We start from the raw sequence: 26305 nt of genomic DNA on the forward strand, positions 1-26305 counted from the left end.
GACTAAATAGTAATAGTGTAGCCGTAGCCTAAGACTGACCTCTGCGCAGTCATAAACCGTACATTCATCAGGATGTCTACAGGGCTAGAGTTACAAGATCAATATTATAATAACCAACAAAAATTCTCAACTAATTAGGTATAATAGCTCTAGGATTATCAAACTGCAATCTACATGGCAAGAAATTCTGCTAAAACAGCAAGCCTCTCAGGAATTATGTATATAATAGATCAAGTAAAACCAATAAATTCCTGACACCTCCCGACGAAGCTGAATGTCGAAACGCGCGTCGAGGTGCTTATGCGCCTCCCCATTAGTTTTCTTACTTCTTTGTTAATAAGATCAATAATATAGTTGAAGAATATCTCTGACCAGACAAAGCTCCTGTTAAGAGACAAATGAAGAAACGGTTCCCCTGCAGCTACCCCAACCGATTGCTGTGTCGACAGCGATGTGTCGGCTGATTATCACAGCTGACACCCGGCACTATGCGTCAGGGGCGGTCACGGACCGCCCCCGGCACGTTAACCCCTGGCACACTGCGATCAAACATGATCGCAGAGTACCGGGGGATCAGGGAAGAAACGTGCAGCGAGGGGGTTCTCTTGCTGCTTCCCTGGACCCTCGGAACAGTGCGATGTGATCCAATATGGCCACGGGGGCCTGCAGAGAGCTGACACTGATCTGACACTGCACAGCAAAGTCAGATCGGCAATCTGACACATTACAGTAATGTCCCCCCTGGGACAATAAAATAAAGTGAAAAAAAAAAAAAAATAAGTGTAAAAATAATTTATAAAAAAAATCACTAAATAAAAAAAAAAATTCCCTAATAAATTCATTTTTTGGAAATAAAAAAAACCCAAACAATAAAAGTACACATATTTAGCATCGCCGCGTCCGTAACGACCCGCCCTATAAAAGTGACCTGCTAGTTAACCCCTTAATAAAAATAAAAAACAAAACAGTGCTTTATCATCATACGGCCGAACAAAAAGTGCAATAACACGCAATCAAAAAGACAAATATAAATAACCATGGTACCGCTGAAAACGTCATCTTGTCCCGCAAAAAACGAGCCACGATACAGCGTCATCAGTGAAAAAATAAAAAGGTTATAGCTCGCAGAATAAAGTGATGCAAAAAGAATTATTTTTTATATAAAATTGTTTTCATTGCATAAAACCGACAAAACATAAAAACAGAACATAAATGAGTTATCGCTGTAAGGATGAGTGCACTCTAGGGTGAACGCAAAAAATCGATGTCGGAATTTTGTCCGTCTGGACCCCACAAAACGATTCCCCTTTCCAGATATTGAGATAGCCAAAATTTGAGCTCGATCAAACGACGTTAACCATCAGAGCACGCTAGGGTTGTAAATCCAAAAGTTACGAAAGAAAAATTAAAAGAGGTAGGAAGTAACCGACTTTAACGACCTTCTGACAAAAGATGAAGAACAAAAGCAATATGTCCTGCAAGTTGTAAGCAAATGCCGAGCATTATATTCTGACGTTTCAAAAACTACTTTAACAAAAGCTCTAGAATAGATAAGATAACTATGTAAAATTATCAACTCATGTAGGTTAGCGTGCTCTGATGGTTCATCTGTGCTACTGAGCAATTTATTAGCCATTAACAACTTTTCATTGTCTGTAATGGTGGGATCAAAAAACGATAATCCCACCAACTCTGCATTCAAATACCACAAATGGTTCGAAAATTTGGTCAGGGCTATTTCTGCAATGTTGTTGTCACATTCTTTATAGTCTAACAGACTATGCAAAATACCTAAATCTTAAAATACCTCAATTTGGATTTTTTCAAACTTTGAGCGACGAGCGGCACGGGTTAACGTCGTTTGATCGAGCTCAAATTTTGGCTCTCTCAATATCTGGAAAGGGGAATAGTTTTGTGGGGTCCAGACGAACAAGATTCTGACATTTTTTTCCCCCCATATGAGATCCGGTCACCCTAGTGCACACGCTGCAGATTCTGCTGCAGATCCGCAGCAGTTTTGTTCCTGCGGATCCGCAGCAGTTTCTTCTGCGGTGTACAGTACCATTAAAATCAATGCAAAATGAAAACCGCTGTGCAGACAGTGCGGATTTTTCCGCGCGGATTTGCTGCGGTCTCAAAACCGCTACATGTCAATTCTTTGTATGGATTCCGCTGGGGTTTGGCACGTGCTCCATGGCAGGTGTCAAACCGCAGGGGAACCCCGCAGGCTAAACCGCAGAAAAACTGCAGATAAACCGCAGGTCTTTTGACCTGCGTATTTACCTGCGGTTTTTGACAAATCCACAGGACAATCCGCAGCGTGTGCACACACCCTAATTGTACTGACCCGAAGAATAAAACCACTTTATCATTTTTACCACACGCGGTACGGTGTAAACGCATCCCCTAAAAGAAATTCATGAAATGCTGTTTTTGTTCATTCTGCGTCCTAAAAATTGGAATAAAAAGCGATCAAAAAATGTCACGTGCCCGAAAATGGTACCAATAAAAACGTCAACTCGTCCCGCAAAAAATAAGACCTCACATGACTCGGTGGGTCAAAATAAGGAATATGGTGATGCAAAAACTATTTTTACAATGAAAAGCGTCTTTTAGCGCATGACAGCTGCCAAACATAAAAACCCGCTATAAAAATAGTAAATCAAGCCCCCCTTTATCACCCCCTTAGTTAAGGCAAAATAATAAAATACAAAAAAAAGTATATATTTCCATTTTCCCATTAGGGTTAGGGCTAGGGTTAGGGGTGTATTGGGGTTAGGATTGGAGTTAGAATTGGGGGGTTTTCACTGTTTAGGCACATCAGGTGCTCTCCAAACGCAACATGGCGTCTGATCACAATTCCAGCCAATTCTGCGTTGAAAAAGTTAAACGGTGCTCCTTCCCTTCCAAGCTCTGCCATGCGTCCAAACAGTGGTTTACCCCCACATATGGGGTATCAGCCTACTCAGGACAAATTGCACAACAACTTTTGGGGTCCAATTTCTCTTGAGACCCTTGGGAAAATAAAAAATTGTGGGCAAAATATAATTTTTGTGGAAAACAAATTTGATTATTTTTGTGGCTCTACGTTATAAACTTCTGTGAAGCACTTGGGGGTTCAAAGTGCTCACCACACATCTATATAAGATCCTTGGAGGGTCTAGTTTCCAAAATGGGGTGACTTGTGGGGGGGTTTCCACAGTTTAGGTACATCAGGGGCTCTCCAAAGGCAACATGACACCCGCAGACCATTCCATCAAAGTCTGCATTCCAAAACGTCACTACTTCCCTTCCAGGCCCCGACGTGTGCCCATACAGTAGTTTTCTCCCACATATAGGGTGTCAGCGTACTCAGGACAAATTGCACAACAACTTTTGGGGTCCAAATTCTCCTGTTACCCTTGGGAAAATAAAAAAAAATTGGGGACTAAAAGATTATGTTTGTGGAAAAAATATGATTTTTTTTTTTCCACGCCCGGGCGTTATAAACTTCTGTGAAGCCCTTGGGGGTTCAAAGTGCTCACCACACATCTAAATAAGTTCCTTGGGGGGTCTAGTTTCCAAAACGGTGTCATTTGTGTGGGGTTTCCGCTGCTTAGGCACATCAGGGGCTCTCAAAATGCAACATGGCGTCCGATCTCCATTCCAGCCAAAAAAGTCAAATGGCGCTGCTTCCCTTCTGAGCTCTGCCATGTGCCCAAACAGTAGTCCCCCTCTCCCCACATATCAGGTATCAGCGTACTCAGGAGAAATTGCACAATAACTTTTGCAGTCCAATTTCTCCTGTTACCCTTGTTAAAATAAAAAAAATTGGACCTGAAATAATTTTTGGGTTAAAAAAGTTAAATGTTCATTTTTTTTTTTTTAAACATTCAAAAAATTCCTGTGAAGCACCTGAAGGGTTAATAAACTTCTTGAATGTGGTTTTTAGCTCTTTGAGGGGTGCAGTTTTTAGAATGGTGTCACTTTTGGGTATTTTCTATCATATAGACCCCTCAAAGTGACTTCAAATGTGATGTGGTCTGTAAGAAAAAAATAGTGTTGTAAAAATTAGAAATCGCTGGTCAACTTTTAACCCTTATAACTTCCTAACAAAAAAAATTTTGGCTCCAAAATTGTGCTGGTGTAAAGTAAACATGTGGGAAATGTTATTTATTAAGTTTTTTGTGTGCCATGTCTCTGTGATTTAAGGGCATAAAAACTCAAAGTTGGAAAATTGTGAAATTTTCCAAATTTTCACCAAATTTCTGTTTTTTTCACAAATAAACGCAAGTTATATGAATGAAATATTACCACTAACATGAAGTACAATATGTCACGAGAAAACAATGTCAGAATCACCGGGATCCATGGAAGTGTTCCAGAGTTATGACCTCATAAAGGGACAGTGGTCAGAATTGTAAAAATTGGCCCGGTCATAAACGTGCAAACCACCCTTGGGGGTAAATGGGTTAAATAGAATCTATCACCAGGTTTATGTTGCCCCTATCGTGAAGTAGTCACTAAGACCTTAATTTCAGCAGCATGTCTGTTATCTGTTAGGTTGGTATTTAATTTTATTTTTAAATTTAATAGTGGGAAGTCATCATAGTAATAGTAAACCAAAAGCCTGGGACTGCTGGGGTAGCCAGTAACATGGGCAGCGATCTGTGCATGTCATAGCCTTCTGACAAATGAAAACAGAGATCCTCCCAACATATACCTACTATGGAAGGCTTACACATGATCAGAAACGTCCTCTAGTTGTTTTAGCTAGCTCTTTCATAATGCAAATAAAAGCTGTGCACTAGTGAATCTTTACCTTAAAAAATAATCCTCATTGTTACAGGTCAGTCTTCCCAGCGTCCCGGCTCTTCTGGATGTAAATGGACAGTATGATATTGAATATCGGATTACTGTGGCGTGCCGCAATGGGAATGTATACATCCTCCGCAGGTATGGTATTGTATTCAACTTGTGTTTGTGGTTAAATATCATAATAGCACATCAGAAGAAGGATAAAGGCTTCGATTCGTCAGTTTTTGCCTCAATTCTGGCATAAAAATGTTTGAAAATGGCGATCTTGCAAAAATGTAGCAATTTTTGTCATTTGTACATATGGAAGTCCCAGCTAGTTCAACAGCTCTTTTGTAGAATGGATGGACCTCGGTTGGAGGGGTATGGTCGCGCACGACCGACAAATTCATAAAAAGTTACCCCACAAAAGTTGAATAAATAACATATAAAATGTAGTACAGTCCCCAAATGGAGTACATTTCCTTGCAGTGGCGCACAGCAGCTAACAGATGCACCAAGTTAAGGGGTGCATAACTCTTAATGAGGCTTTTCCATCTTACTCCAGCAAGATTTGGCATAAAATGCGCCAGTTTTTATGAATGGGGTCAAAATGTTGTAAGAGGTTTTATAGAATGGAAGCTAGAGCATCCTTCACGACATTCTGGGGAGATATGAGGCAAAAACAGCATCAAGCCAATCCTCGTTAGTATAGTGGTAAGTATCCCCGCCTGTCACGCGGGAGACTGGGGTTCGATTCCCCGACGGGGAGGTTTGGTCTTTCTTTTTCTCTTCGAATAACCTACCTCTTCTCCATAAAAAAAAAAAAATAGTTTGTATAAAAGTCCTGTCTATGAAGGTATAAAATTAACCCCTACCATAAATGGAAAAATCGTAAAAAAAAAAAAGGCAGACTTATGGTTTTTCGGTCCTTTAAAGGCCCCATCACACACAGCGAGATCGCTGATTTTGTGATTCACCAGCGATCTCGCTGTGTGTGACACCCATCAGCTACCGGCCCCCCCGCCGGGTATCGCTGATCATGCAGCAATGTCCTGGGCCATTTTTTGATCAGTGAGCTCCCAGCGCTGTAAGCAGATGCTGGGAGATGATATTATTATTATGCATTTATATAATAATAATAATCTTTATTTTTATATAGCGCTAACATATTCCGCAGCGCTTTACAGTTTTGCACATATTTTCATCACTGTCCCTCATGGGGCTCACAATCTAAATTCCCTATCAGTATGTCTTTGGAGTGTGGGAGGAAACCGGAGTGCCCGGAGGAAACCCACGCAAACACGGGGAGAACATACAAACTCCATGCAGATGTTGTCCTTGGTGGGATTCGAACCCAGGACGCTAACCACTGAGCCACTGTGCTGCCCAAAGCGCCATTTGTTCCATGGCACTTTACATGTGAAAAGGGGAAATATAGACAAGTATAATAAACATGTGTAAGACAAGGGACACACGTACATAAGGAGAGGGGACCCTGCCCGTGAGGGCTCACAGTCTACAGGGGTGGGTGAGGATACAGTAGGAGATGGTAGAGCAGGTCTTGCTGTGGTTCAGTAGACCCCGAGGATCATTGCAGGCTGTAGGCTTCTCGGAACAGGTGGGTCTTCAGTTTCTTCTTGAAGGTTTCCGTTGATGGTGAGAGTCTGATGTGTTGCGGCAGAGAGTTCCAGAGTATTGGGGAAGCACGGGAGAAGTCTTGTATGCGGTATCCAAGGTAAATATCGGGTAACTAAGCGAGCCGTCACTTAGTTACCCGCTCGCGCAGGGAGCTGGTAACCAAGGTACACAGCGAGTAACATAGTGACGGCGCGTGCTTAGTTACCCAATATTTACCTTGGATACCAGCGTCCTCGCTGGTCCTGATCGCTGCTGAGATCTGCCTGTTTGGAAGCTCACCAGCGATCATGTAGCGAGGCACCAGCGATCCTGACAAGGTCATATTGTTGTTGGGATCGCTGGTGCATCATTTAGTGTGACGGGGCCTTAAGAAAAGTGCAATAAAAATAGATGCGAGCAGACCCCGCTCACATTTACTGCAGTTGTAATGTGAGATAGCAATACAATTGGGTTTCTTGTCAAATGTCAGCAGTTGCTCGCCCTGGTGGTTAAAGTTAACACATAGCAAAACCTTTTTTTTTTTTTTTTTTCACTTTTGGGCTGTGTGCCCACGTTGCGTTTTCTATGCGTTTTTGCCGCAGCGGAAACGCTTAAAAAACGCTAATAAAACGCATCCCCATGCAATCCTATGGGATTCCGCAGTTGCTGTGCCCATGCTGCAGATTTTACCGCTACGGAATCACATAGCAGTAAAATCCGCAGCATGTCCATTTTTTCTGCGAAATCGCGGCAATTCCGCCACCATAGGATTGCATTGAACTACTCACTTTACGCATGTGGCTATGCCCACCATGTGTAAAGTGAGCGCTTCATGTGCAGATGGTACCCAGGGTCTGGAGGAGTGGAGATTCTCCTTCAGGCCCTGGGTACCATATTCCTGTAAAAAATAGAATTAAAATAAAAAAATCGGGATATACTCACCTTCTGATGGCCCCCGGAATCCTCCCGCCTCTCAGCCACGCTGCCGGCATCTTCCGTTCACAGGGTTGCATTGCGCGAATGACCTCTGATGACGTCACGGTCTCGCGTGATGCTACGTCATCAGAGGACATTGTCGCAAGGCATCGCTGGTAACGGAAGATGCCGGCAGCGCCAATGAGGGGCGGGAGAGCTCCGGGGGCCGACAGAGAGTAAGTATATCCCAATTTATTTATTTTTTTTTTTTTAATTATTTTTAACATTTTATCTTTTACTATTGATGCTACATAGGCAGCATCAATAGTAAAAAGTTGGTGACACTTGTCAAGCACTATGCTTGACAAGTGTGACCAACCTGTCAATCACCTTTCCAAGCGATGCTTCAAATCGCTTGGAAAAGCGCTAGCGTTCTGTAAGCTAAGTATGTTTGCAAAACACTTGTGTTTTGCAGGAAAAGGCATGCGAATTCCACATGCGTTTTACCCGTGGCGGGGTATTGCGGAAGTGTTGTGGACATTTCCGCAGCTTATCTGCAACGTGGGCACTTAGCCTTAAAGGGAAGCTGACACATGCTCACTGATCCATCCACAGGCATCATGTATCAGACACTTGCTGTATGATGTAATTCACATATGTTAGAGTCTGAAACACTGCGGCCTTAAAGAGAAAATTAGTCTTTAAGAGCCACCTGGGACTGAGCCGCACAGGATGCTAATTGGACTGGCGGCTTCCCTGACGGGGAGGTGTTATATATATATTTTTTTTTTATCATCTTCTCTTCAAATCTCTTCTTCCTTGTACCCCATTAAAAATGAAAATAGTTGGTATGGCCACATCCTTAAAAGTCTGGTCTATCAACATATAAAATTAAACCCTAAGGTAAATCGCAGTAACGGACAAATTACTTAAAATAAAAGCCAGAAATGTGGATTTTGGCCGCCTCATGTCCCTAAAAAAAAAATACAGTAAAAACAGATCAAAACATCTGAAAATTGTAGATTCACTTGATGAGCTTCAAGAGGTAGTCACCGGAAATGGGTTTTCACTTCACATGTGTGCCCTCTCAGTTTTAATAAGTGGGATTTCTTGCCTTATAAATGGGGTTGGGACCATCAGTTGTGTTGTGCAGAAGTCTAGTGGATACACAGCTGATAGTCCTACTGAATAGACTGTTAGAATTTGTATTATGGCAAGAAAAAAGCAGCTAAGTAAAGAAAAACGAGTGACCATCATTACTTTAAGAAATGAAGGTCAATCCGAAAAATTGGGAGAACTTTGAAAGTGTCCCCAAGTGCAGTGGCAAAAACCATCAAGCGCTACAAAGAAACTGGCTCACATGAGGACCGCCCCAGGAAAGGAAGACCAAGAGTCACCTCTGCTGCGGAGGATAAGTTCATCCGAGTCACCAGCCTCAGAAATCGCAGGTTAATAGCAGCTCAGATTAGAGACCAGGTCAATGCCACACAGAGTTCTAGCAGCAGACACATCTCTACAACAACTGTTAAGAGGAGACTGTGCAGCAGGCCTTCATGGTAAAATAGCTGCTAGGAAACCAATGCTAAGGACAGGCAACAAGCAGAAGAGACTTGTTTGGGCTAAAGAACACAAGGAATGGACATTAGACCAGTGGAAATCTGTGCTTTGGTCTGATGAGTCCAAATTTGAGATCTTTGGTTCCATCCACCGTGTCTTTGTGCGACGCAGAAAAGGTGAACGGATGGACTCTATGTTCCTGGTTCCCACCGTGAAGCATGGAGGAGGAGGTGTGATGGTGTGGGGGTGCTTTGCTGGTGACACTGTTGAGGATTTATTCAAAATTGAAGGCATACTGAACCAGCATGGCTACCACAGCATCTTGCAGCGGCATGCTATTCCATCCGGTTTGTGTTTAGTTGGACCATCATTTATTTTGCAACAGGACAATGACCCCAAACACCTCCAGGCTGTGTAAGGGCTATTTGACCAAGAAGGAGAGTGATGGGGTGCTACGCCAGATGACCTGGCCTCCACAGTCACCAGACCTGAATCGTGCGGCGCTTAGAAACCCAATGTTTACCTTGGTTTCCAGCTCGCTGATCGCTGGTCTCCCGCCTGCCACACGCAGCGATGCGTGCTGGCCAGCGGGAGACCAACTATCAAAACGTCCAGGCCATTCCAGGACGATCAGCGATACCCGGCAGGGGGGCCGGTAGCTGATAAGTGTCACACACAGCGATCTCGCTGGTGAGGTCGCTGTTGCGTCACAAAACTTGTGACTCAGCAGCGATCTCGCTAGCGAGATCGCTCTGTGTGACGGGGGCTTAACACCACCTGGACTGAGACATGACCACTACCAGGGATGGGTTGCAGCAGTCATCTGTCGATCCAGACAAAGCAGGAATTATAGAGACTGACAGGGGACATGGGGCTACTACAAAAAGTGATTGGCTGCAGCAGTCACATTTCCCTCCAGGCGGAGCAGGAAGTGTTGAAACTGGCAGGGAGCATGAGAAATGTTTGAATTGAAGCAGTGGAGGATTGGTAATGAGATGTTGTGATTTATATATTACAAAACCAGCACTTTAATTCTTGATCTATGGCAGCCTGAAAGTAAAAAGCTGGAAAAGTTGATTGAGACCTATACAATGCCTCAATCTCATCTGGGATGCACATATTACCTCTATCAGGAGCAGGATATTCTGCCATTATTAGACAGCACAAGAAGCCGAAACCGTCCTGCAGATTCTGCTTTAAATTGTCAGGACTTAATTCTGGATACATTGGAATAGAAAGCATTAATGATTTCATATCTGATTACGACTTTATTTTGAATTATTTTTTCCAGAGATTCTAAGCGGCCTAAATACTGCATTGAGCTGAGCACTCAGGTGGTGGGAATGGTCCGTGTCCAGAAGAATATCATAATTGGGACCTCCCAGGAGACCCTACTTGGATACTCCCAAAAGGTGCGAGTGCCAAAAACTACTGCTATGGCTGGTTTACACTTGAGTATGGGCTGCAAAAATGAAGGAACTGGCCAGTGGCCACGGGTCTTCTTATGTGAACAACATCCTCACGTATGCCATAGAGGCTGTTGATTTCGGGTCAGGAGACCAGACTACGCATCACAGACAGTATTTGTGAAACCGGCCTATGACATATCTATATGGTTTTAGCAATACAACATTGTGGTAAACACATAGATAACACTGAATAATCTCGCTTGTGATAGGGAAAGCGGCTTTGGAAGGTTACATTGCCGGCCTCCATTATGACGATGGCTTTATTGGAGCAGAAGTCGCGTAGCATTCAAGCTGTCCTGGTGGGATTAAAGAATGTAGAAGTGCACCTGTATCGGGATAAGAATCTGCTGAGTGTCATATCAACCCCAGTAAGTTGGTGTCTGAGTTCATAGTTTTCTGTAGTAAAGCGTAGCTTTTAAAAAAAGTAAAAAAAACAACAACTTTAACTGTGACTTGCCAGCTTGGCTAGAGACTTGAGAAGTATATTTTTTAGATATGCTCCCGCAATAAAAGTCACTACAGGTATCAGGTAGGTATGTCTGCACTTGTCCTTATGTGACTTATCCGACGTTGTGAGTGGTTTAGTAATGTGGAATGTCCCTTTAAATGAGAACTCATTTCTTTATAACAACTATCAGTGACACATTTAACAGGGGTAGATGGTAAAGTTCTCTTTTGTCTCACAGGACATAGTGACCAGTCTTTGCTTTGGAAGATATGGAAGAGAGGACGATACTCTGATTATGACCACCAGAGGTAGTGCCTCTTACATTCGCAATAACGATTGTTCTTAGAGTTGGTTCAAGTCGATTGCACGTCCCAGTCCATTGGCCACGGCACTAAGCCCTGGCTGCTGGATGGGAGCTGGAGAACAACCTCTTGTCCTATGGCATCCACACCTCTTCTTTTGATTAGCCAGCCTGGTGCGATGTCACATAAGGACTCTGTAGCTCCAGGCCGGCTAATCAAAAGCAGAGCTGCAGTTACCATCAGACGAGAGGCGGTTCTCCCATCCAACGACGAAAGATCATAATCATGGCCGATAGATGTGCTGATCCATTGGCACCAATTCTACTTATTCTATTTACTGAGCTAAAACCTTTTTTTTCTTCCCTGCAATTTTTTTCATGATACACATAGGAGGAGGTCTTATTATTAAGATTTTGAAGAGGACGGCTCACTTTGAAGATAAGGATACGACACCTGGCCCCCCTACACAACAAAGCATCAAGCTCAACGTCCCCAAGAAGACCAAACTTTATGTAGACCAGACCCTGCGTGAGAGGGAGAATGCTGTGGGTAAGATGAATTATGACCTGCGCTATATACTCTAGGTAGAGTATACATTTATCATCTTCTCAGACCCGTGGTCAAAATGAATCGAGTCTGTATTACACCTGCAATGCCAGAAAATAGCAATACGGCAATAGTTGACTTTCATGATCTTACCTTTTCTCCCCAGCAATGCACCGTGTTTTCCAAATGGATCTGTACCGCCTCCGACTTAGTGCTGCCCGAGCTTATGTGAAGGCCCTGGATGCCAGTCTTACCCCAGTATCCTCCACAATGCAAGAACCACTTACACTAAATGCTGCTGTGAGTACATGAAGCATTCAGGTCACTGTTAGATTTGCTACATGACACATGGATCGTTGTGACATTGCAGTATCCGTCCTCATATACAGCACACCTACGAGGTGCTGCAATGCAAGCAGTTGTCTGTGTTTCACAGACTCTGTATATTAACAGAGAGCTGCTAATCAGTGCTGAGGGTGTGGTTGGAGCAGGAGGCACTACTAGTCCTTATCTCCTGCTGATAAAATCCTGATTATCATGAAACAGCAATACACAGCCTAGTCGGGGACACACCACTGCAATCAGGGTCTCTGCCCCTACATCATGTTGCTGCCAGATTACACAGCAAAACCTTTTCATAGATTCCCTTTAACTAAAATTAGATGATGGATCTTTATATTTTTTATTGTAGGGTTTTTTTCATTCTATTTTTTGTACATAATTATCGGGACTACCATCTTGTCCAAGCTGCTATTAAAGAGGTTATCCAATATTTTTTTTAATTGCTAGAAAGAAGTGTATGCATTAAAATAACAAAATACCTTACACTACTCCCCTCTTAAATTGTCCAGCACATTTTTAGTCTCGCTTGATGTTCTGCAATGATGACATACAACTTTCAGGTGACCGCTGCAGCCAATCACTGGCACCAATTTCGTTATCACCGATAAGGCCAGTGCTTGGCTGCAACCATCACACAATTACTGAACAGCTGTGCTAGACCAGTTGGACCACCGGAGGAGGGGAAAGTTTAGCAAGTTACAAGTTTTTTGTTTTTTTTTGCTATTTTATTGCATATTTTGCCTCCTATCTTGGACATCTCCCAAGAGATATGCCTTACAGCAGCCACATGGCTTTTATGAACTTGTATCGTAAAGGTTTTCATTGGTTTCTATGGGACAGTTTTCCCGGTATGCTCAGTAATTTGTACAGGGATCATTTTGGGGGTGAGCTGTAAGTGACAAAACTCATTACTCACATCAGTTTCTCCTACAAGAGCTTTTTCACAAATAGCACTTGTAATCACGTGTCGGTGATTTTTCTTTCCTCGCAAAATCTTGGAGACATGTCCAGTCTTTATATGACTGTTACTAATGGCTTCTTTCACAGGTACAAGGAATTGGTCCCCGCTTCAAAATAATACTGAATTTACAGAACACATCAGTGAATCGCCCTTCCATGAAACTTCTGATTAGTTTCCTATATGATGAACAGCTTTACCAGCTGAGACCGGCGTTTTTTAAGGTATCTCAACACCTTGTGCTATTGTACATGATGAGTCTCTAGTGTGTAGGTTATCCCTTTACGTACAGATTTATGACTTTTATGCAGCCAACTTATTTTAGCGCATCTTCTTTTGACATTCCTACAGGAAGATTCTGGACTGACTATTAGGCTGTGTTCACACATTCAGGTTTTTTTGCGGAGGTTGTTACCGTGCGATTTTTGCCGCGAAAACGCAGAAAAACAGCATCCCATGCCATCCTATGGGATTCCGCAATGCTGTACTAATTGCGGATTTTCCCACGGTGGAATCGCATCGCGGAAAAATACGCAGCATGCTCATTATTCTGTGGGATTGCCGCGATTCCGCCCACATAGGAATGCATTGTTCTGCTTACTTTCCGCATGTAGCTGTGCCCACCATGCGAAAAGTAAGCAGAACATTTGCGGATGGTACCCAGGGGGTGGAGGAGAGGAGACTGTCCTCCGGGCTGTGGGTACCATATCCCCGTAAAAAATAGAATTAAAATAAAAAAAATTGGGTTATATTCACCTTCCGATGTCCCGCGCAGCGTCCACAGGCTTCAGCGATACACGGGCCGCTCCCGTTCCCAGTGATGCATTGCGATGACCTTTGCTGACGTCACGTCTTGCGATACTGTAGCGGTCTCGCGAGACCGCGACGTCATCAAAGGTCATTGCCGCAATGCATCACTGGGAACGGGACCTGCCGGAGCATGGCGGAGGCTTGGGGACGCTGTGCGGGACATCGGAAGGTGAATATAACCCGATTTTTTTATTTTTTGAAATTATTTTTAACATATCTTTTACTACTGATGCTGCATAGGCAGCCTCAATAGTAAGAAGTTGGTCACACTCGTCAAACACTATGTTTGACGAGTGTGACCAACCTGTCAATCAGTTTTCCAAGCGATGCTACAGATCACTTGGAAAGCGCTAGTTTTTCCGCGGGAAATAGGCGGGGATTTAACATGCGATTTTTCCAGCGGAATGGAATTCCGGAATTCTCGCGGTAACTTCCGCGGGAGTTCCGCAACGTGTGAACCCAGTCTTAAGCTGCAATAATGAGGGCCATCAGTTTCTACCTGGCAGTGGCACCAAACAGACATGGCAGCATAGTCTTATCTATCAATTATTAACCTTAAGCTTTGTGCATATAATAGATAAAAAGGCACCATTAAGGTATCTGAGATGGCTGCCCACTGAATGGTCAGGCGAACCATCATTTAGCCGACAGGTATCTGAAATGAATGGGGGGGCGGCTTCAGATGTGATGGTTGGAGAAGTGACCAATGCCTCATCACTGCATTTAGCGACTGGTCCAGTGGCCACATGGACACATAGGAACTCTGTGACAACTGGACCAGAGTCCTGAGCACTACACAGTGCCTTACAGCATCCTGGATAGTAGGTTTGAACAACATAGTTGTGACGACGCCGGGACCTCCGATGTGGCCACTGGACCAGGGTACTGCAAATTGTTTTGATTTGCTCTGTTAGTACCAAATCTGATAATTCAAAGTGTATAATCTCATAATGATTAGTTTAGAACTGGCCTCCAGAAAAAGCCAAAAACTCAAAAAGAAAATGGGGTGAAGTAGAAGGTAGTGAAGAAAGGAGGAAACAAGGACGGTGTTAGAGATATAGGGCATGTAATTGGGCAGAGTAGGGGGATCAAATACTGAAGATTTTTTAGTAATGTGATGCACAGTTACCATATTTTTAGGAAAGCATCATTATCATCATGTTGCTCAACAAGCAACTCCTCAATGTGCGTTATATCACGTCAGTGAACCAGGTGCAGGTAGAGGACACTGCAGGGGTAATAATATCCTAACTACAGTCATTCAAGGAGCCTTTCCCGAATCAGGAATGAGCGGGCCAAAGAGACCAGATGGAAAAGCTGGGATGTGGGAGATCGGGGGTGTGGGGTCAGGTCTAGAAGAGATATAATGGTCCGGCAGCAATGAGGAAGCTAACCTCCATAGTAGTCCTGGGAACCACCACAAGATTGTTGACTTCATAGTGTATAACTTATCTGATTAGTATGTATGTATGTTCGCTGACTATTGCTTCCTGTATAGTATTTGTCTCTTTGCTAGTCCGGCTTAAAATCATCTTTAGCATCCTTTAATTAAACATGATGTCTCTATTTATCTTGGCTCATGGATTTTTTTTTTTAGGTTCCACTGCTGGTTCCTGGCTTGAATTATCCTATTGAGACATTTGTGGATTGTTGTACTGACAAAGGGATCTCTGATGTAATTAAGGTAGAAATCATCTGTAATCGGCTTGGTGGGGAGGCGGCAGGATGAGGAGTATTGCTGAAATATCTATACAGTACATTGGCGTTTTCCGCTCTTTAAATGCAGCTAGCAATGTAAATAATGCCTGTATGCACTTGGGTTTCTCTTGCTGCCAAATCAACACCAACCATGATAAACTATCACCAAGAGGCCATTTGTCACTTGCCTCCTTCATTCTTTGTTTTTTTTTAACCCATTAACCCTTGGGCCATTTTCCGTTTTTTTACGTTTTCATTTTTTGCTCCCCTTCTTCCCAGAGCCATAACTTTTTTATTCTCCATTCAAAATGGCCATGTGAGGGCTTGTTTTTTTGTACTTACAGTGGTGTAGGAGATGGGAGACCCTTCGCACGTTATCAGACGCTTGTCTGTAAGGAACAAAGCCAACTTGGTCTTTGTGTATAAGGGATCCCAATCCTGAATTCAAACGCTGTGCAAGAATTTTTGCTGAGAGTTTGGGTTCTATATTAATTAGAGATATGGGTCAATAACTTGACCACAGTGTATGGTCTGAGCTTGGTTTGGGTATCATAGACATAGCTGCTTTTCAGGCTGCTGCACCTGGTTTCTGTCCATCTCGGAGTCTCAGAGTGCAACCGTGTCAGGGAATGTAGTGTTTGGAGACATTTTGGATGTCAAGCGAGATTGCTTTTATTATGAAGAGTGCAGAACCATTGTTAGGATCAACTTAAATTTCGGTTTGCGTTCTCAGTGAGGCAAAGGTCTAACTTGGTGCCTGTGTGTTTGAGGTGTCGACATGTCGTGGGGAGGGAGCGTTCTTCACCTAGGACTCTAAGGCCTCTTTCACACATCCGTTTGTCTCCATCAGTCAAATTCCGCCGTTTTGCAAAAAAAAACAGATCCGCCATTTTTCTTGGCGGATCCGTTTTTTTTCCCATTGACTTGCATTATTGGCGGATCTTGACGGATGGTCATCCGTTGGATCCGTTTTTTTACGGATCCGCCAAAATGTTGGCGTCCGCTGACTTGACGGACCATGAAACGTTTTTTGCCTTGCCAGATCCGCATTTTTCACAGCGAATGCCCGGAAGAATTACCTTTGGTAGAAATTTAACCCTAAACCCGGTTCTGGCGGCTGAAAAAAAATCTCTCTCTCGCTCTCTCTCATCCTATAACTGCATATCCTACCGCAAAAACCATTCATTGCACTCACTGCTACTCTGTACCACCCTATACCCTCTAGGCCACCCTAAGCCTGAAAAAACAGCCTAGCCATACAACACCAACCTCCATAAGTAGAAATCCAGGACTCTTTACCCTGGTGAACATGGCGCATATAAGTGTCCTTATTCCAGACACGGTTCCTTTAAAATTCTACCTTACACGGATCCGTCAAAACAACGGTCCGGTGCCACCCTTTTTTTTTTCAATCCGCCTACAGATCAGTTTTCCGCCATTTTGGCGGATTTCGACTGAGCAGAAAAAGGGATGTGTCAAACAGGCCTTAGGCTGACACCCTGCTTTCCAGGTTGGCTATTCTAGCCAGTCTTTCTTTTTTTCTTGCAAGCAGCTTCTTGAATGCAGAAGCCCCTGAAGACTGCTTTTTCGGCTTCCCAAAGAGAGATTGGTGAAGCGGCTGACTGTTGATTCAAGGAGAAGTCATCATCAAGATAGCTACTTAGCCTTTGAGAGATTTCTGGGTAGGAAAGGAAGGGAGTTGCTCACAGCCCTGTTAAAAGATCGTGGGCGTGGATGCAGGGAGGAACAGGTCAAGAGAGCAGGAGAGTGGTGGAACCAGGGAGTTGTGAGGAGACAAACATTTATAATGTTAGGTATTAAGGCTGGATGAGCTAAAATGTGATCTATTCAGGTGAAAACGGAATGACATGGAGAAAAATAGGTGTAATCATTCACTGTTGGGTGTAATTCTCTCAATAAGTCTACCCATTGGTGGTGGAGAGAAAGGTGCTTGTGGAAGGAGACCGCGTCTACAGAAAGAGGAGATGATGGGGAACTTGACAGTTGCTGTTCGGCAGACTTGTCTAACTTGGGATTAAGTGTGCAATGAGTCACCACAGAGCGGCATGGTGCCTTGGGCATGTTCAGACACTAGCTCGAGTAAGCGGGAAAGAAAGGTGGGTTGGTGATTTCGTAACGTAGTAGGAAACAAAAGTCACCAATTCGTCTGAAATGGTTCCTGTTATCAATAGGTAGCGGCCATCGATGTCGCCAACTTGCGATTTGAAGACAAAGCAGGACAGATTTCTTGAAGCAAATGGCTGCGCCTATAGTTTTATTTGAACCGTTGGCAAAAAAGAGGGTAGGAAGAGGAGAAGGATTTTGAGTATGATGTTTTGGAGAAATGTGTCTCTTGGTTTGTGAAAAACAGCTCAATAAGAAAGGTAGCTTTCATAAGAAGAGTTCATGTGGAGGTGAAGACGGGCTCGGTTGGCTTATCGAGTTATTGACTTACTGAAGCCTTAAAAGACAAACCTGGTTAACTTTTGTGGACGGTGTATAAAGGTATAAAGGATTGATTGGGCGGTGGTGCGAGCTCCATCACTAGAACTTTAGGATGTTATTGTGGAGCTATCTGGACGTGAGATTGTCCCAGGGTAGAGGATGATGTCGCAGGTGGACCCTCCGGTTTGCATTTGCTTAGAGCACTGCTGCTGCGGTCCATCTCCAGACGCTCAGTAGGAACTAATTCTTGAAGAAGGGCTGCTGCAGTGGAGTGTAGGTCTGTTATTGTTTCGGGCAGACCTCTGATGCAGATGTTGCTTCTGTGAGAGCGGTTTTCAAAGTCTTCCGGTTGGTCATTGAGGGAATAGATTTCTTCTTGGAGCATCTATTTCCTATTTTTGTGGGTGATAAGGGCTCAGGTAGTGGAGTCCATTTTGTTCTGTAGGTTGTAGGGGCCGGATCCCAATTATCTCATTTCTTTAGATAGTTTTTTTGGTCAATTTGTCGAACATTTTTGACAGCTCTTGGTCTAGAATGGACTGGAATTCCGATAATAGACCACACGGTCCGTAGCTGAGTTGCAGAGGTTTCTGAATGTAGTCGCTGGAATCCGTTCCGGATCTGTCCCGCCTGGTGAGGAGGAACCAGTAGATTCCATTGGAGAGTGCGGTCCATAGGGCATACTGTTCCGGAGGTCTGTTGAGGGTTGGTTCATATGATTGGAGTTCATCGAAGCAGTTCTGCAAGACTTTGGCATGAAGGAGGGTATGAGTTATCTGTTAGTCCAAAGAATTAATTCAGCATTGAAAAAATGAATCATTTTATGCGCCATGTTCACCAGGGTAAAGAGTCCTGGAATTTCCCGTCTCCCATGACGGCACACATGAGAGAGGGGATCCGCCCAGTCAGGACAGGAACCCAACTGAAGATAAAAGGGGCGGTACCTCTCCCTCGCTTCAGTTGGGTTTCCTGTCCTGACAGGGACCCGTGTTCTGAAGATCACGTACCTGCTCCTCTCTCGTGCCGGCGTGGAAGATCAGGCTGGTTCCTGAGCGCTGTGTTTTGGGAGGGGGAAGCGCCGTCCGCGGGTCCCTCCGGGGGCTCAGCGTCCGAGCGGGCACAAAAGCAGCACGGCTGGGGTCCTGGGGCTCTGCCGTGGCTGCCGCGCCGCCCTCTCCCCCTCTGCCGCGTCCAGAAGCAGCGCAGGAGCGTCAGGGAGCGGCCGCTTCCGGGTCGCGCACCTCTGACGTCACACGCAGGGCACGCTAGGAAAGGGGCGTGACGTTGGGAGGCGGCGCCGGTGATCCAAGATGGCGGTGCCCATAGCAAACAACGCCGGCCGGCGAAAGGAGATCCCGGCGGCATGGCAGGGGGGGAGGGGCTGTGCGGGTAACCGGAGGAGGCGGAGAGTGCAGTGGATCCCCCTTACATAAGGCCACAGAAGCCGCACTCATGCCCAAGGCTTCATGATGGAACTGGGGCAAGACGAGCAGCGTCAGCAGCAGCGACAGCAGCGTCAGCAGCAAGACCTCTCGCCAGATGCCAGGCCGTGCCGCCAGCATACCAGGAGCAGTCGCTCGAGTGGTGGGAGCGGCATTCATAAACGCAACCGGCATGACTCTGAGACGTCCAGGAGAAACGTCACGAGTGCATCTGAGGAGCCTCCGAGATCGGTACCCCTGATTGACAGCGGTGGTGAGTGATCTACGTGAATGTCAAACTTATGGTAACGAGGTTCCATTTTCTCTGTTTGATCACTAGGGGTCGAGGAAGGCTAGCAGCAAAACCAAGAATAGAGAATGCGCCCTTTGCAAACACCCGCTAGCAGATCAGTGGCAGAAAGACCTCTGCACTGACTGTATAAACAAAACTATACAGGAGGAGACCCCTGATTTGGTGACTAGCCTTAAAGAGTTAATACAATAGGAGGTGAAAGGTTCCCTAAAGGCAGCCCTTAAAAAGAAAGGTAAAAGAAACCGTAGAAGGAGCTCCGATTCAGAGGCCTCGCCAAGGCAGAAGGGGCGGGATAGATCCTTGTCCCCCTCCACCTCCTCTTCCTCTACTCAGTCGTCAGAATCCTCCTCGGACAGCGATATAGGCGGCCGTCCATGTTTCCCAACGGAGGACGTGGAAAAGCTGGTCAAAGCTATCAGGGCTACAATGGGCCTTAAAGAGGAAAAGACTCCCAAATCATTAGAGGATGTAATGTTTGGAGGACTGGAGGAAAAGAGAAAACGTACCTTCCCTGTAAATGATAAAATAAAAGCACTAATTGACAGGGAATGGAAAAAACCGGAGAGGTCAGGGGGCTTACCTTCCACATCAAAGAGGAGGTACCCTTTTGAGCAAAAGGATTCAGAAACCTGGGAAAAAGTCCCTAAAATTGATGGGGCCGTTGCCAGATCCTCCAAAAAGGTATCCCTACCATTAGAGGACTCTGTCGTGTTGAAAGACCTGCTTGATAAAAAAAGCAGACGGTTTCCTAAAGCATATCTGGGAAGCTTCAGCAGGTGGATTAAAGCCAGCGATAGCTGGTACCTGGACCGCTCGTGCCCTCATGGTCTGGCTACAACAAATAGAGGACCAGATCAAGGATAGAGTTCCTAGGGACGAAATTCTGTCTAATTTGACACTGGTGCACGGAGCAGCGGCTTTCCTAGCAGATTCCTCTTCAGATTCCGCAAGGTTGACAACTAGAGCGGCAAGCCTGTCAAATGCGGCAAGACAAGCCCTGTGGCTTAAAGGGTGTCCCGGAGATTTACCATCAAAACATAGGTTATGTTCCATTCCATGCGACGGCCAATTCCTCTTCGGAAAAAAACTAGAAGAGATTTTGGAACATGCGGGGGATAGGAAGAAAAGCTTTCCCTGATTTCCGGGAGAACCTAAAAAGCAGCCCTTTCGGAGGAGGGGATTTAACAGGGGTCGTCCCCCGGGAGATAGAAAAAGCTGGGACTTTAAAGAAAGAAGAGGAGTGGGCTATATGTTTAAAGGGCCCTCCACTTCCTCCAAAAAATCTCCCCAATGACATTGGGCCAGAGGTAGGGGGAAGGCTTTCTCTCTTCCTTTCCGCCTGGGCGAATATCTCCCCCAGTACATGGGTCCTAAACATAATAAAGGACGGTTTAAAAATAAAATTCATCCGTCCGCCCAGGCATACCTTCATAATGACACCCAGAAGGAAAGCCCAAGAGCAACAGCTGGCCCTGGAGACGGAAGTCTTGGGACTAGTGAAAAAACAAGTCCTACAGGAAGTCCAAGTGCAAGAAGAAGGAAGGGGGTTCTACTCCCCCCTCTTCTTAATACAAAAACCAGACGGCTCTTGGAGAACCATTGTCAACCTGAGGAGACAATCAGTGGGTAGACAATTGCTCCTTCAAAATAGAGTCAATGAACACGGCCACAAAGATCCTGTTCCAGCATTGCCTCATGGTAGTGATAGACTTAAAAGATGCCTACTATCACATCCGGTAGTATAAGCGGGGGTCTATTTTACCAATACCGATCAATATTGTGTATAGCAAATTGGTATGGAGATAAATGTATAATTGTATTAAAACTTAGCTTTTAATGTTATATTATAATAAAAAAACTGTGTGTCAAATTAAGGTGCCAAATAAAATATAGTGATGGTGTCTGTGCAACCGTGCCCATAAAATAAATTTGTATTAAGACACCTCCTATTGTCCAGATATGAGCGGATTACAATCCTCTTTGTTGTCTATATAGGCCAGGTATTAATAATACCAAACACTAGCCAGAGAGTTTCTCAATATAAACAACACAAAACTTTTTAGAGGTTGTCTTAGGTACCTAAAACATCAGTCCTGTACTCATTTCCAAAATTTAAGGACAATTATCATTAGAGTGCGAATCATATAAATAAGATATCTATTTCCCCAATATCAGATATCCATTACATTGTCATATTTTTTAGGGTCAAAAGGAACAATATATCGCATCTATGGAGTCCAGTATAATGTAGTGCCTATATTCCACCAAAATACTGCATATTAATTACTCTCATGATGCATTATTAATGTGTCCTTATACTCATCTCATGTGTATTGATCCTATACACTGATGCCTGTATATGCCCTCTTGTGGAAAAGGCCTCCAGTCTTTAAAAGAGCTTCATGTCTGCATTCATCTGGACCGCCTTAATCCAACGCCGTTCTCCCAACGCGTTTCATCTAATCAGGACTCATCAGGGGAGTTTGTGGAGTTCAAATAGACACATGGCGCGCAAATATCGCCTTCCTTTTATATAACTGAGCACCACATTGTATCCTATCCATTTCCGGACGCCGGGTACCTCATTTCCGGTCCCACCATATGCAAAGGCCCATCTCTATCTACATGCCCCACTTCCTGGGCTCGGCTTACGGCCATTTACATCACTTCCGGTCTCGGAGGTGCAGCGTCATCATAACGCCGTTCACATGACAAATAGTATCCGTGGTAACCCGACGCTGCATATCCTCCATCTGATCGCGCTCTCTGCCGCTATCTCCCGATTGTATCAATAGATTTGTTGATCAATCATAATAGAGGCGGCTGCATCCAGATTAATATAAGAAATTATTCAGACTTTTTCAATTTGCTGAATACCCTATTAATGGATACTTTGCATGGATTCCATAACCATCTTTTCATTCACATTTATAATAGAAAGGGAAAAAGGACGTATCTACAGTATCCCTCACCAGGAGAAAAATAATATGAGGAAATCAACTACAGGGAGTCATAATTCAATTGGTATATTGTTACAAAAATAGGGGTCAGTTAGTAATCTGATCTAATGTTGTATGCTGGACGATGGACACCACGGATCTTCTTGTTATTAGAAGTATAGAGAGGGTGCTCACTAGGGCTCTCCCTGATAAGCCCTCTCTACCTCTTCCCTACCTCACGCGGAGGTTGGCACCCTATTAACCTGCGCAAGTGGCGCCCCCACTCAACGGCGGCTCTCCCTAATATATCTCACCCTATTACTCCCTCCCTACAAGAAGGAAGAAAAGGAGAGTATATCGTTTAATCCTTTAGGGTGCATTGTCTGTAGGGTAAAAATCCAGAAAGTCTCTCTTTGGAGGATGTATTTATCCCAATCACCCCCTCTCTGATTTCTGGGTACCTTTTCAATACCTATAAAGCTTGCCATCTTGAGATCTCCCTTATGAGACTGATTAATATGGTTGGCTACCGGGGTATCACGTTTATTGATAGTATCCCTATGATGCTCTCCTACCCTTACCCTAAGCTCTCTCTTTGTTTTGCCAACATATTCTACACCACATCTGCACGTCATCTTATATATAACCCCTACAGATCTGCAGTTAATAAATTGATGTATGGGGTATATTTTTCTTGTATTATTACTGCAGAATTCGTTGTTTTTTTCAATTGAGGTGCAGTATTTACAGCAACCACATTTATAGCATCCTTTTGGTTGGGTGCCCAGCCAAGTGGCGCTGTCAACACTTTTTGGGGTAAAATGGCTACGGACCAACCTATCCTTTAAGGAACGACCTTTCTTGTATGTAATCTGCGGGTGATTAGAGATAGCTCTTGTGAGGTCCTGATCCATACATAAAATCGGCCAGTGTCGGTCTATTATTTCTTTGATATCCTTGGCTCCGTTACAGTATTTTGTGATGAATCTTATAGTTCCATCATCATCGGCTTTCTGCCCAGGGGTGAGTAGGTCCTTCCTATCCCTAGCCAGGGATGTCCTATAAGCATTTCTTAGGATCCCATCCGGGTATCCCCGTTCTAAGAAACGAGATCTCAAATCATCAGCTTGCGTCTTATAGGTAACCTGATCCGAACAGTTCCTTCTCATTCGAAGGTACTGCCCCTTAGGGATACCTTTTTTCAAGGGAACTGGATGGTTAGATTCCCATCTCAGAAGTGAATTAGAAGATGTAGGTTTTCTATATGTCTTAGTCATAAGGCGTCCATTTTCACCCCGTTCAATCAGAACATCCAAAAATGGTAAACTACAAGCATTGACCTCACAGGTAAAACTAAGGCCTAGATCATTCTTATTAAGGCCTTTTACAAAATTACAAAAGCCCTTCTCATCACCCTTCCAGATTATAAAAACATCGTCCATGTAGCGAAGCCACAGGACAATGTTTTCTTCCGCCACTTCTGAGTGCTCTCCAAAGATGGCATTTTCTTCCCACCAGCCCAGGAGCAAATTTGCATAAGATGGTGCACAAGGGCTACCCATCGCGGTGCCCCTGAGCTGGTGGAAGTACTTGCCATCAAATAGAAAAAAGTTCTTTGTTAAACAAAACTCGAGGACCCTCATAACAAATGAATTGTGTTCCATATATTGTAAGCCTCTCGTTCTCAGATAGTAGTCCGTAGCCATTAAACCCTTCTCATGGGGGATCGAAGAGTACAAAGCCTCCACATCGATTGAACCCAATATCATATTGGTGTCCAACTCAATGTTGTCCAATTTCAATAGAAGATCAGTGGTGTCTCGTGTATATGAGCTCAAAGAGACCACAAAAGGTCTCAATATTTTATCAACATATAGCCCTAAATTTTGGGTTAGACTTCCAATTCCAGAGACTATAGGCCTTCCTTTTAATGGTACCAGGCCCTTGTGAACCTTTGGCAGGGCATAAAAAGTCGCCACTACCGGGTGTGTGGGGATGAGAAACTCTCGTTCATTTTTATCAATCAATTTTGATTGAAAGGCCCCATCAACCAACCTTTTTAGTTCTTTTAAATATATTTCTGTGGGGTTACGTTCGAGTATCTCATACCCCATGGATTTCTGCAGTAAAGAGTAACACAGAGATCTATATTGGGTAACATCCATCACCACTGTGTTACCACCTTTATCCGATGGTTTAATTATCCTGGTGGTATCCCTCTCTAATTCAAGCAGACCAAACATCTCAATTTTGGTAAGATTACGGGGTCTTCGTTTTTGCGATTTTTCTAAGTCCATCAAGTCCCTAGAGACCAAATTAGAGAAAACATCTATGGCACTTATATCGTTATTAATTGGTGGCATCCGTTTACTTTTGTTCTTAAAGTCCGTAAAAGGACCTTCGCCATATTCATTAGGGTCCACATCCCCCAAATGATACAAAAATCTGACATCACCCAATAGGTCCTCATCAATACCTAATTCAGTGCAGCTTTTTTTATCTGCATTAATGAAGTATTTCTTCCATTTAAGTTTACGTATGAACAAATTAAGGTCTTTGATAACTTCAAAGCATACAAAATCAGAGGTTGGGACAAATGACATACCCTTACTTAACACCGCCATCTGTTCCTTAGTTAGGGGTTTTGATGAGATATTAATGATTTGGTTATTCAAATGGGGTTCCGGGTATTGAATCGGCTTCTCAGTGGGTAATTTGAGTCTAAAAAATGTTCCCTCTGTGGTGACCCCCGACCTGCCCCTCTACCTCCTCGTATACCTCCTCTGCCTCTAATTCTCCCCCTATTGTTTTTAAATCTGCCCTCGGAGTCAGAATATTCGGCCTCAGAAGATGAAATATCCGTTTCAGGTTGTCTATTTGGTTTAATATTAGCAACCGTGTATGCTTTATTCTCTCGAAACTCTTGTAGGTCTCTAATAAAATACTTATGTTTTCTTTCTTTAAGATGGTATTGAAATTTTTCAATAGTATTCTGTAAACTATTTTCTTTTACAGAGAATTCCGTTTCTGCTGAAAAATTTTTTGTAACCTCTATTTGCTCTTTAAGGCGTTCATTAATGGAAATTAACATAGATTTTTCCTCATCTAGGAGTATTCTCATCAATCTTAATGAGCTGTCTGTAGCTTCCTTTTCAAGTTTAGCTGACAACGTTGCGCTTTTGTATCTATAACCAAAATTAATAGATATTCTAAGGTGTCTAGGTACTATGCCTGCTTTTATGTAGTTTTCCAAACTTTGTACCTCCCACCAAGACGTAATTTGCTCTTTATAAATTTTAGTAAGTTCCTTAAAAGCTGCACTGAATGATGGAATATATTTTTTCTGTGTGAAAGCACCGTCCGAAAACACGTCCTTAGCCTCATTCATCCATTGATTTGTGTCTATCCCTGTGGATAGGAAACCTGCCATATCCAATAGTCAAATAGTATAAGCGGGGGTCTATTTTACCAATACCAATCAATATTGTGTATAGCAAATTGGTATGGAGATAAATGTATAATTGTATTAAAACTTAGCTTTTAATGTTATATTATAATAAAAAAACTGTGTGTCAAATTAAGGTGCCAAATAAAATATAGTGATGGTGTCTGTGCAACCGTGCCCATAAAATAAATTTGTATTAAGACGCCTCCTATTGTCCAGATATGAGCGGATTACAATCCTCTTTGTTGTCTATATAGGCCAGGTATTAATAATACCAAACACTAGCCAGAGAGCATCTCAATAT

General features: G+C 43.7%; 1 protein-coding gene and 1 non-coding gene across 2 annotated transcripts in view; both read left to right on the top strand.

The window, feature by feature from the left end:
* Window positions 1–26305, top strand: part of LOC141076024 (BBSome complex member BBS1-like) — a 59683-nt gene that overhangs the window by 21063 nt on the left and 12315 nt on the right. The window contains exons 9-16 of the mRNA XM_073563280.1: window positions 4829–4935; window positions 10157–10277; window positions 10544–10702; window positions 11021–11090; window positions 11475–11633; window positions 11797–11930; window positions 13020–13154; window positions 15338–15424. Of these exons, the coding sequence (XP_073419381.1) occupies window positions 4829–4935; window positions 10157–10277; window positions 10544–10702; window positions 11021–11090; window positions 11475–11633; window positions 11797–11930; window positions 13020–13154; window positions 15338–15424 (972 nt within the window). The remainder of the gene's footprint in view (window positions 1–4828; window positions 4936–10156; window positions 10278–10543; window positions 10703–11020; window positions 11091–11474; window positions 11634–11796; window positions 11931–13019; window positions 13155–15337; window positions 15425–26305) is intronic.
* On the top strand, window positions 5474–5545 carry TRNAD-GUC (transfer RNA aspartic acid (anticodon GUC)). Its single transcript has one exon. It is a non-coding gene; the product is annotated as a tRNA-Asp (tRNA).

This window comes from Dendrobates tinctorius, unplaced genomic scaffold (genome assembly GCF_039654945.1).
Source record: "Dendrobates tinctorius isolate UK_male_01 unplaced genomic scaffold, ASM3965494v1 ptg000384l, whole genome shotgun sequence".
NCBI classification, from domain to species: Eukaryota; Metazoa; Chordata; class Amphibia; order Anura; family Dendrobatidae; genus Dendrobates; species Dendrobates tinctorius.